Source organism: Onychostruthus taczanowskii, unplaced genomic scaffold (assembly GCF_017590055.1).
Source record: "Onychostruthus taczanowskii isolate IOZ18803 unplaced genomic scaffold, ASM1759005v1 scaffold29, whole genome shotgun sequence".
In the NCBI taxonomy this organism is placed as follows: domain Eukaryota; kingdom Metazoa; phylum Chordata; class Aves; order Passeriformes; family Passeridae; genus Onychostruthus; species Onychostruthus taczanowskii.
The window spans coordinates 6,495,966-6,508,770 of NW_024500239.1; the positions used below are offsets into that span (position 1 = coordinate 6,495,966).

The window sequence follows — 12,805 nt, forward strand, 5'->3', positions numbered from 1 at the left end:
AAAAGAAAACAGAATAAAATTTGCTGTGTTTCCATTTGGTAAACAGGTTTCTTTTACTTTTATTTCACATGTCACCGCATTGGTAATACAAATGCAGGTCTGGAATACAATTCTCAAATATGTCCTCTGCTGCTATGAATTTGATTAACTGGTACCCCATTTATTCAATTACTACATCAATGGTTTGGCATTTTTAAAAGTTAATCCTTTTTGTCCATTAGTAATTATTGTTTAATCCATATCTTGCAATACTCCTAATGGTTGGCATCATTAATTTAAAAAAGGACAGATAAGTATTTCTTTTCTAAATACTACCTAGTTTGGTTGACAAAACATGTGATTGACCATGATTTTGAATAGTCTCATGGATGACTTCATAAGCAGGGTAAGAAAGGTCAGTTTGAATACCTGGGTTATTTGAATTTGTCAATGCTTTTATCATGGTTTTATAACTTGATACAGCGGCAGCATAATGGAAAGAAAAGGCAAACAAAGTAAGAGCATTCACTGGACACTAGCTCAGCAAACAGAAGGTTTTACTCACAACTCTAAGACTGAGATGCTATATGCCCTTGAGTTGGCATACTCCTATTTCTTTTTGTTTTATCTGTTTGGACTGAAGTTTCTCCTCGGTGGGAACTGGAGGTGCTAATTACAGTAGGTAGCAAAATGGGGTCCTGATCTCTGTTGTGGCCTCTAGGTGTTGCTATAGCACAAATAATTAATCAAGAGACATGTTTCAGTGTCCACAGAGGGTGTTGCCAATTTTTCCCAGAACCATGCTTAATTTTATACAATTAAACCCTCTCTCCCTCCTCTCTACAGCATAACTGAAATTTTAGCTTTGTATATTGGGCAAATGAACCTGAATGTGAAAAGTAAAAGTAGGAAAGCTGTAGAAAGAGATTTGACTCACCTCTAGTCAAAGTTCCTCATTTTTGGGTGCTTTTGTGATAGTCTCTTGTCCAAGGGTGGTTGCCACTAGAGGAACCTGCTATTATATTCCTGACTCAGCCCAAACTACCACTGCCAAAGTCAACCATTGGGCATTACATCCCTTAGCAAGGCCTCTGCTGCTGATGTGGTTTAGGGGTATAAGCACACAAGGCACACATAAAGACACAAGTGCAGGTTAGATCAGCACATAGACCTGTTCTCATGTCTAAGGACACGAGGCCCTAAAATAATTACAAACTGAAATACTTGTAAGTTTAGTAAGGATCAACTTTGTCTCGTAGGGTCAAAGTTCAGACCCTGGTGTGGCTTGATCTCAAGATCTGCATATTTTGCTCAAGAGGGAGCTAATATGCAAAACTCATTGTCATTATCATTAGCAATCTGAAGATTCATAGTTAAAATTTTAAAAATACGGCATAGAAAAAAAACAAAACAAAACAAAACAAAAAACCCCCAAAAATAATTGGGAAGCGTTAGCACAACCTTTTGTTTTGTCACATTTCCAAGGAAGGGCTGCCAATCCTGCAGCCCAGCACAGCACATCATTTGATGTGACCTCCAGCCGAGCAGCTCCTGCAGAACAGCGCTCGCGGAGGTGTGCCGGAGCCATCAGTACTCACAGCAATGCCCGGAATAGTGGCAGATGCCTCTCAAAACTGCATTTGTTAGAAATGCATCTGTAGCCAAACAGTTTTGTCTGGCAGGGGATAAGCAATCCCTCCTGCAAGGCAATGGCACAGTAAGGAAAGGAGGTGGATGGGCACTGGAAGAAAATGATGCAGGTGCTCCTGCTGGAGCGATGCCTTAGCAGGATTTACTGATGCAAAGGGGCTGAATACAGGATGGTAGCTCTGTTCTCTCTCTGGCCAGACATAGGTGCTATGAGCCCTGCTCCCTTCTCTGCAGTCTCATCAGCTCTGGATGAACAGCTATAATCCTTTTTTGTCATGGAGGAGAAATACAGTGAGGGGTGAATAGTCTCTCTGCTCTGGTCTATATGTGGTTCAACCTCTGGCACAACCATGGTCCAGCTCTCAATATCTAATTGAGATTGCATAACCAGATACTGCAGGCATGTATTTATATAAAAGCTATTTTAATCAAAAGACTAGCCATTAAATTGCCAGTGTTCTTAAGCATGCTTCACCAATTTTTCCACTTTTAAGACTCAAGTAGACAATTTTTTTAATGTTTTATAAATGATAAAAAATTCACATCAGATTTTAACAGAATTAAGCATACTTATTCAACACACATGGGGCCTCTGAAAAAAATGTTATTCAATTTAATAATTTTAATTTACATTGTATATGTACATGAGCATTTCTTTCAACCCACAGGTTAACACCACAAAAAAAAGAAAAAAAAAGAAAAAGAAAAAAGAAAGTAAGTATTGTGGTTAGCTGAGTGAAGAAACTCTTGAGACACTGTTGTCTGAAATAAAAGCAAGGCACTCTCCCTTAACACCTGATATATTCCTGAATTCTGCCTAGACAAAGGCATGTTCACACTGAGAGAGCTCTAAGAATAGTAGTAGATTTATTCTGCATTAACTCTTTCTTTTACCACTGTGACAGGTCACCGGTTGTACTCTAGGATGAATCAGTGTATTGAAGTTGACATGAAGGACAATTCCACAGATGATGGGATTTGGGAGAGTATCACAGCTAAGACTATCTATGGAAGACTGAGGACACAGACTACGTGAAATCTCACACGGGGCTCTCAACCTGCTTCCTCCCACTCACATTCTACTTAATAAATAAACCTTGCTCAACAAAAAAGCAATTTTACTGTACTATGCTGATTTGCTTCAAAATCCTTGATAAGGGCACGATCGCAAGAAGCTCCTGCAAGCCCTTGTCTGGCTGGTGCTCAGCACCTGGCAGGATTTGTCCTTAGATAAAAGTAAATTCTCAAGGGACCTTGTGTCTTACACAAGGAGACAAAAGCAAACATTGTTTTTTTGGATTTTATGTCTGTATGTTTTTGTATGCGCACATGTGTGTGAGTGTGTATATATATATATATATATGTATATATATATATTTAGTATATACAAAAGCAAATTCAGTCAAAATATATTTGTCTTGCTGGTCAGGCTTGTTACAGCAACCTACAAGAAACATTAGCTTCTCTGATATTTAATTATGCTATTATGTTTGCACATAAGCTTAAAAGTCAATACAAAAAGCAATACTTCTCCAAATATTATCTGCAGGTAAACCAGAAATATTAACTATAGTGATTAGAAGTCTGTTTCCCTATTGACACTACTATAAATCTTGATATAAGAATAATTTTTTCATAAAAGCACATCCAAACATAGTAAGTGATAAAATACCAGATTACTTTTTGAAAACCATACAGTGACTCGATATCTGGGTTATCCTTTGCAGCAATTAGGCAATTCATTTGGCATCTGTTTGATTGTATAATTTAATTTCCATATAAACAGCATAGTTTAAAAAAAGACAAAAGCTAGAATGTTTAAAGCTAACAAAAGATACAGTGACATCAGGTTGACATTCAAAAATTTCTTTAGCAAAATGACCAACAAAATTTTGACTTAATACAGTGCATATAAAGTTTTTTAGAACTGAACTTTTTAAATATTATTTGAATTTAGCAAAACATGAGCAAGATTTTAATATCAAAGTGCTAAACAGTACTGCCTTAGAAGTCACTGCAAATAAACTGTAAAATAACTCTGCTTGTGATTTGACAGATATTTTATATACAAATGGTTAATAAAAAGACACGCGCACACACACACGCACACAAATATAGGTATATACATATATATACATACACATTATATATATGTATATAGTTTTCCAACTGGTGTATCTGAGTCAGTGTGAACACCCCATTTAGTTATCATGTGTAACAGGGTTCCCATGAGCTGGCAGTCATTGCAATAAATACAGGCAAAGCCATTACAATATACCATGCATACAAACATTTATACAAATAAAGACACTATGCAACAAATTATCTCATATTAATATGGCATCAACAGTATAAACATACAAAAAGGAGTACGAACACGGAATGTTTAAACGCAGCCCACTATATCCTTCCTAGCACTTACATTCATACTATTTTACAAGACTTGCTTGTTCTTGAAAACCATCTTCTGTCTGTTTACTAACGAGTCGCTTGTGTTAGAAGTCTAGAACTGAACTATCCCTGATACTGACCCTGTATGCTCCAATCACTACTTACTCGGGTTTCCTTAGCTAAGGAACAACTGAGCCACAATTGCTCCCGTGTCTTCCACATACATTTGTCAATAAGTCACGCTACATGGAATCAAGTTTGGAAAACTCTGTCAGGTAAGTTAGTGCATGTAATTTTCTCCCTTGATTTCTTCTGTTTGTTTTCCTAATAAAATAAATTAGTTAATAAACGAGACTTAGTAAGACAGCACTTTAAAAAATTGCACTTGAACATGGGAGCTAACAGCCATTGTCATTTTGCTATATTTGATTTGTATGAAATGTTTAATTGAATGTACTTTGCTAAAAAAGTGAATTTTTGTTTAGATTGTGCTGACATATGTGCCCTTGATGCAGGAAGTATGCTAAAGGTATCCTCACAAAACACATACTACCCTGGCAAACAACAATTTGCTGTTCTTTCAAACACAGCTTCTACAATTTTACTCCTCATAGACCATGAGGTGTTAAACAACAGATTTAAAACAGTCATGTTAACCTTTTACTGCTGCTGGGATAGCATTGTCCAAAAGTGCCATATTAGCCATTTAAAAAACCCAAATCACACGAAAGAAAACAAAGAACACAACCCCAAACCAGTAAGCCAGTAAGTTTCAGGCCTCAGGTTGTAAGGACAAAGCGCCAGAAAAGACCTCATGTTAGACTCGGAGCGGCTTTTCTGTTAAGTGAGGGCAGAAATGTTAGCTGTAAGTCACGATCCGTTTGCCTGCTCTGGCGGGTGTTTGCCTCTCAGGAGGGTGGTTTGACTCAGAAGGGTAAGGTGTCCAGAAACAGCCTGTCGATGATGGAAGGGGCTGGCACCAAATCTTCCAGTTTCAGGTAAAAGATGCGCTGCAGTCCCAGTGTGCAGAGAGAACGCAAGTCAGCCAGAACACCCAGTACCTTCGGCTCTGCAGACTCGAGTGGTTGTCCTTTGTTTTGGCAACTGAAAGTTAAGTGATCTTTCAAACTGCTTGTGATCTTGTTGCATAGCTCTTCCACTTTCTTTGGTTCTTTTAATCCATGTCGTTCTGCAAAGCCAGAGGAAAAAAAACACATCAGCATCCCTATCACAAATGGAGAGAATGTGTTTTCTTAGGTGCAACCCAGGTGCATACTCTGGAACTCAGAGCAAAAAGTGCTCTGAGAGTGTAGATTTCTCAGAACAGCTGGGGTTACATAGAGTCAGTTAACCTTTTTGCCACGCAAAATAAGAGAGGGCAAGTGCCCTTTTCTCTTTATCTACTAAAACAGGCGACAGAGATGCTCAGTTATGATTGAAATACTTGTACAAGGAATCCAAGCATCCAGAGTATCTGACATAATTTTCATGATATGAGGCAGAATTAATTGGATGATTTTGCAGCAAAACCATCACAGGAGGTGTTTTGGAGATTTCCGTGCTTCCCCACCAGTTGTGAATGCTCAATAACTATGGCAACCATTATTTATTCAGTGAATTCAAGTGGCGATCAATATCCTTAGCTAGCTCCATCAGTGCCCAGCCTAGAATTCCACCAGGAATTTGCAGACACTCTTATAAGAAACTAAAGGCACCTTACTACCCTTTGTTATTTTGATCAGCTGCTGCTTTTTAGTTTATTCATCTTTAAAAGCTCTAAGAAAAAAGAAGCCTGGAAGTTACCTATTTTGCTTTGAGTGAGCAATGCCTGAACAGCTGCTATGTTATCCATCACAAAAACCTCAGCACTCCTAAAAGGAAGGAGAGCTGGGGTTTGTTCCCCTTCAAATAATCTTTTTAAAACACAGCAATGATGTTAAATGCATTCACAGTTCTTTAAGCATAAGTAGAATGAATCAGATTTGTGATTCATTAAAAGCAGAGTTTTTATAGGGGAAAGAATTCTATGTGGTTTGCTATCAAGGCTTAGTGGAGGAACTAAAGTAACAGAACAAAAAAAATTCAGAAAAAAAAATTCAAATTTGTGGTGTATTCATTTGTCTCTGACTTTGAAATACACAGGTAAGTAAGAAATGGCTTCACAAAGCCATAATAATTTACATGTGAAACAGAATTGTGCCAGATACGGTAATCAAAGAAAATGCAGGTTATATTAAGTCAATTAGATATATAAAACAACGACAGCAGTGGATAAGGAGAAATTGTGGCAGTTCTTCTGTTTGACACATTTGAAGTCATCTCCTTCCCTGGGCCTCTCTCCCATCCCTGGCAGCCAGCAGCCACATTGTGCCCATTGTCCCCAAGTCTTGTTCCTCCATGCCAGGAGGAGCAAGCACTAGACATGTCCTCTGTCTGTCCCCTAATGAACAGTGAAAAGAGTACAGTTCTCTTTACTTCCAGAAGCAGGAGTAATGCCTGCACCAGGTACAGTGGTGCCTTGCCCAGGCCTGTGTATATAAACTCCTTGCTCACCACCTGTTTTGGCTTAGATACTCTGTACAAACCAATAAAACAGACAGGATTCAATGAGGGCAGTCAGAAATGCTAAGGTCTGGTTTTCCACTGATATTCGCCCATTTTATACTTATTTTTTCAACTGTATTTACTTAGGCAGAGTTAGCTCCTGAATAATACTGGTTTGGGATCAGAATCAGAGATGTGCAGACATGGACATCTCTGTCCAGAAGCTACTGTGCTCACTCATTTAAGTATCGTCAATCTGCCCTGTTGTTTCAAAGCAACACTTATCCAACCAGTGACATCTGCTTCAGACATCATTTTCACCTTGCAGGAATTAAAAACCCTAGGTATTCTAAGTGCCTTGTTTACATTAAAACATGAGAAGTCAATGAATATTTAAAGCCTTTCCAGTAAATGGTGTATAGTGTAATTATGTAAGACTTAACTATACAGGTCACTGAGAGTAAATACTTAGGCAGATTCTGCCATTAAAAACCTTGGCAGATAAATATTTTATACAGGTTGGAAGAGCTGTAGGGCTTTTTTTTTTTTTTTTTTTTTTTTACCACTATCCTATTGAGAGAATCTGCAGGACATTAAATTAATCTTGCAATCTTTGAAGAGCTCCCATCTTTTAATCTGTTTTGTTTCCTAGCTGTGTAAGTGAAGATATTTTTATAGATGTAGGGAGCTGGAATACTAGAATGGATCCAAAACCTCACTACAAATTAGCAGAGTACATTTTCAAACTGTCTCAGTAGGTGTGTACCTTGCTGCAGAGTATGGAAAATTATCTCTGGCTCTGGAGCATGCAGCAACTTTGTTAGCATTTCCAGCCAGAACTAAACAGCTTGTCTCCCACTGACAAGTTCAGAAGGTTTCATGAAAAAATCGTGTATTTTGTGAATAGCCATGAAATGTAGGAGGCAAAACACTATGTGTGCAAAGATTGTCATATTAGTACCCTTACTTTACATAACAAAATCATGGAAATTCAGAATTAAGAGTTACTCTATCCTTAAAGTCCAGTGCTACAATATTAAAGCAGTTCCTGATAAACCAAATTGTTCTCCCCTGAGTAAATTACCATACAATGGCCTTCTCTACTTGCACATCTCCATAAGGGTTAATTCCTCATGCCTGGAGCTGCCTCGAGGGGTTTCAGTCTTAAACTCCCAAGGCATCCATAGAAAGTCAAAGCCATCTATGTGAAAGCCCTTCTGCTACGGAAGGACATGGCATGCACAGGCACTGCCACTGCAGTCTCTGGTGGTAGAACACAACTACTTTCTGAAGAGCACACTCCTCTAAGAACAGGCTCCTCTCCTTGGTAGACTTGAGGCATCTAGGGCATAATTTGCTCAAACATTTAGATTGAACAGGGTTCAAATAACAGGAAACACATTTCCTTGCCTTTTTCACACACTCCGTTCTGTTTGCACAAAGAAAGACCCACAGTCTTTCTTATACAACCTAGAGGGAGCAGCACAAGGCCCCTGGGATTAGGGTGTGCAGGGGCACTGAAACCAAGGGCCTCTAATCATTCTCTGTCTTCCACAGGATGTTCTTATCCTTATGGGAATGATAAGGACAAGATTTATCCCAAGAAGTACAGCTGGTCAAAATAGATAGGTTTTCTTTAACTGATTGAAGAGATGTGTAAATATTATCGTAGTCAGACTTTCTTATAATGACAAAGGCATGTGTAAAGTGAATACAGGATTTCTCAGCCTGTAAGATACCAAGATTGTATTTTGGGATAGCATTGATTTCTGTGAGAAAAAAAGGTGATTTATGGCAAAGATGCTGTCAAAATGACTCATCAAAAGTCTTACCTCTAAAGCTCTGCAAACTTAGCTTATCCTGGTAAACTGAGCACAGCAAGATTTTTACACCTTTTTCCTTTCCCTGGAATGTGATTTTGTGCTATCATTATCAGCAGAAACTCAACAGGATGAAAGCAAAGATCCTAACCTCTGACCCGAGGTAGATCATGCCAGGGTCAGGCAGACTGAGCACTATCTTTACAGAAAATGCCTCTCAGAGAGTGTGAGTACCTCAAAGACCCTGGGCTCTGCACTCTGAGTCATGGGGTATCACTTTTAGTCTCAATTAATTCTGAGGTGTCCAGAAACACAACAGATGAACACTGCAGACTTAAAATAGGCCTCTTGATTTTCTTGGTTTCGATGTAATTATGTGATTTTCTCTTCCCCCTTCATATTTCTCTTCCCCTTCTATAACTCAAATAAGCACAAGGCTCAGTTGTCTACAGCTTTCTCGTGCACACACTGTTACACAGGAACATTGCAACTTGGCAGATCCAAGAGTCTCCTTTCCTGTTGCAGTCTGGCCCATATTTATCCTGCCTAACTCTCAGACACTTCACAAGGGTCCCCAGCCATGGTGCACAGACCTCTCAAACTCCTCCTAACATCAGTGTAAGAATGGGCATTTTTAGAAGATTATTACAATTTTAGGTGCATTAATCATCTTCTGGAGGTGCCCTGTATTCTGCATCAGCTGTGCGAGGTACCTGAAGTCAGGTGAGATGAGTGGCCATGCAGAACACCATCGTTTGCTCTCTCTTTTAAGAAAACCACAATATAACACGGAGACTGCTGGTTGCTGTAGAAGCAAGGAGTTCTTGCCTCAACAAAGAGGTGGGAGTGAAAAAGGAGGAGTGAGTTCTTTACTTTGATGCTGACAGTATTTCCCTCAGCTAAGTGGCAGGGGGAAGGCAGACAATGCAATCTGGAGGGGATTTTTTTTATAACTAGCTCTCCTACACTCCTCCAGTCTGCCACCTGCTTGTATGTAGACCCAGCACATGAAGCACCCACTCCAGAGGATATCCTGGCAAGAGGACTGAAGGATATCTGCTGCTGAAGAGTAGGTAAGTCTTGATTCCATTGGGAGGTTGGACAAAGCCATGTTCAGAAGGAGCTGCAGCAGTCATACTCTTTTTAGCCAGACTGGTTGCATCACTGTTTCTTGGTATGACTGATGGTGCTAAAAATTGTGTTTGTAAACTGGAATGGAAAGCCCAACAGCAGGAAGACAAACATAAACTCCTAATTAATTGAAACCCCACAATATTCTTCAGTGGTCTGGTACCAGTCTAACAAAGCATTAGGAGTGTGAATAAGCCCAATGTATACAGTGGTTCTGGGCTGGTCTGGTTAACACACTTAAAATAAAACATATGCTGAAAGAGCTTGGCTGAATGAGGGCTAGCATGCTCTGTACTCAGCAGCATCCCACTGAGAGTGTCAAGTGGGCAATATAATAATGGTTTGATGTGGATAGAGAAAGGAAGGGGCAGAGAGGAAAACATAATCAACAAGGAGAATGAGAGAGAGAAACCACTAGCAGTTCTAGAGCAGGCAAAAATTTGAGGCTGAATTGAATGTGCCCTTCAGATGATCTGTACTGGATTCTCAGTTTTTCTATTTTCACACTGATTGAAAAAAAAATAACAAATGGTCATTTGGGAAGTTTAGGAAGAATTTTCAAGCAAAGGCTGAGTTAGTATCTAGGCTACTCTGCAAAGCTTTATCTTCAACACTGCCCAGTCCATCATGGAGTGACTGTGCAGGAACACTTGTGACCCATGACTAAACTCATAGAAATCATCTGTGTGGAATTAACAACAGAACTTGACCCAAGAAGACCAGCATTTCCTTTCCATGTTGGCACTCTTCTTTAGCTCATTAGATGCTACATACCAACAGAATAAGTGATCCAAAGAAGAAGAACATGACAGAACTAATTTTTTTGCTTTCATAGGCATGTGAGGTGAGTGTCATGTGTTGCTTCCCACCTACTTTCTTCTGGGTGATGCTTAGAGCAGCACTCATATGCTGTAGAGGAAGTTGTGTCCAGACTTTCTAAACCAACTAAAGGAAGTAAAAAAAGAGAAGAGAGACAGAGAGAGGAAGATCCTAAAGGAACACCTTACAGTAAAAAGATGTGTTTTGGCATGACAGAATTCTAAGTTAACTGTTTGCAAGCCTACACAGTACACAAGATGCGACTTCTTTCATTCTGGGTGCTCTTTTAAGCTGATGTCTTATCTGAGAGGACCTGAAAATTCATCAACAATCTGACATGATGCTTTTCCTTCTAGGCAACATTTCAAGAACATATAAAAGAGATAGAAAAAGCAAAAATATGTGGACTTTCTAATGGAGCATATAATGCAAAATATTGTACATATCTCTGGGTTTACCCAAAGAAAACAATGTTCTTTTTAATCCTCTTACATTAAAAAGAACAAATGACCCTACAAGCCTATAACTATGCCTCCTATGCTATCATGTTCAGCTGTGGCTGGGATAGGACATGAAGCTTTGCAGCTCCAAACAAGTCAGCAGGATTAGTTGAAGGTTGCTGGAACTACCGGAGCTGTTTCTGGGGAGACAATTTGACATCCCAAAATGAAGGAACACCCTTCAGTATATCTTAGGACACTGGGACCAGTAGAATGTCTTTTAGTCTTCAACACTGAATTTTACATTTATTACCTCTTCCTTCACTGGGAGACAGACATTAGTTCTCCCTGTCACTCTTGAAGAACACAGACAGAATATGTGAAAGAGAGTAGTGACTCCTCTTACTCTTCTCCCTCAGCCATAGATTGGTAGTATATAAGAAGGTTTGCTTTCTAAGAGCCATCTTTGTTAGGGCTAAGGAAACACTCGTGAAATCAAGAAGGATTAACAGCTCATTATTCCCAGAAGAATTTTTTTTTTGTCTGGAAAGACAATTCTTGAATTTAATGCTTCCTAAGATGCTGTACAGTATTAAAACAGGCTACGACTACTACAGATCACAGGGCTGTTGTCTTGTCTTTTTTTTTTTTTTTGGTTAAGCCATCAAGTCATAAGCAATTTGTGTGATAATCAAGAAAATTTTGCTCAAGGCAGCATTCTGGTTTTGCAGTGTTGTTACTAAAGGCAAGCAACTAGATTCACAAAAGAAAGCTTTCCCACTACTTCTTATTTTGAAGCCTAGTGACACAGATATCTACCTGGAACATGGGAGAACCATGGTCAGGTTACCTTCCTGTTGGAATCAGACCAGAGATAGGGCCTTGGGTGTCCCTCTGACCACCAGCTTTTCCATAAGTCATCAGACACAACAGCCACTCTGTGGTCAGTGAAATGTATGAAGTTCTCTTAAGACAAAAGACAGTGGTACTCAATAGCTGGATATCCTGTGTTCCTGGGAAAGATTGCTCTTCCTTATTCTGACTGACAGAAAGGGCTTGAAGCAGAGTTTGCCAACCCATTGCTACCCATTGCTTCCAACAGCCCATTACAGGAGAAAAGGGTGCCTTCCCCAGAGATAAAGAATGGCACCTAAACCACCCGTCTAAATCTAAGCCAAGCCTCAAAAGAATGCTTAAAAATGTTCAACATTTCACTCTTCTTAAACTTTCACCTTTGCAAATTTTCTCTTTGTTATTTTTTCTCTTTTGGTGTGTCTAGCTGAAAACCATCACATGGCTTGTCATACTCAAACTGCAGGGAGGAGACAAGAAGCCATTTCTTGTGGGATGCCACATCAGAGCCAAATCTCAAGGTTTTCCTGAACAAAAAATTACAATACACTAGCTAGAATCACCTGATTTCCTCTTACATGTTTTATTTTTAATATTGTTCATCATTATACAACGCTATCCGTTTTCAGGTGACCAAATTTCTGGCTGAGTCCCTGAGTTAGCTAACTGCCCTTGGATATCTGAAACCTGTGAATATAAGTCACTAGAGCTTTGGTCTAATTTAGATCACATGAAAATACATGCTGTTCTCAGACCAAATCAGCAGAGATATACCAGCCTCACTAAATAAAAGAATAAGCAGAAAATAACATTAATTTTAAACACCATCTCACACAGGAGAGAAAATCAAGAGAAGCTTGACAAGCAGAGAAAATCTTAAAGCTTCTATGTACAGAAATTGTCTCCTTTTAAAGCCAATAATTGCTTCCATTTGCTTAGAAACTTTGGGAAGACCAACACAATATAGCAAACTCCTGGAAGTGTTGTGATCAATGAAAGGAAGAAATGTGGGATGTATCCTATTAAAACCTGTTTCTAGTTATCCCAGGGTGAACCGAGACAGCCACTGGACAACTTTGACTCCTTATGCAAGGGCAAGCAAGCAATGCTTAACTGAACAAATTACCATTTTAAAACAGAATGTGAGTTTGTTAAGGGCAGTAAGTTTTCCTCCTATAC

The 12,805-nt window shown here is 39.1% G+C and overlaps 1 protein-coding gene across 6 annotated transcripts in view; it reads right to left on the bottom strand.

The window, feature by feature from the left end:
* Positions 1-2,116: 2,116 nt before the first annotated feature.
* Positions 2,117-12,805, bottom strand: part of NR4A3 (nuclear receptor subfamily 4 group A member 3) — a 29,389-nt gene continuing 18,700 nt past the window's right edge. For 5 of the 6 annotated variants that reach the window (XM_041408031.1, XM_041408029.1, XM_041408030.1 and 2 more), the window contains one exon: positions 2,117-5,209. In XM_041408031.1, the coding sequence (XP_041263965.1) occupies positions 4,947-5,209 (263 nt within the window). In that variant the 3' untranslated portion in view covers positions 2,117-4,946. Of the gene's footprint in view, positions 5,210-10,289; positions 10,461-12,805 lie in introns of all 6 variants that reach the window. The other variant, XR_005952942.1, reaches the window with a different exon arrangement.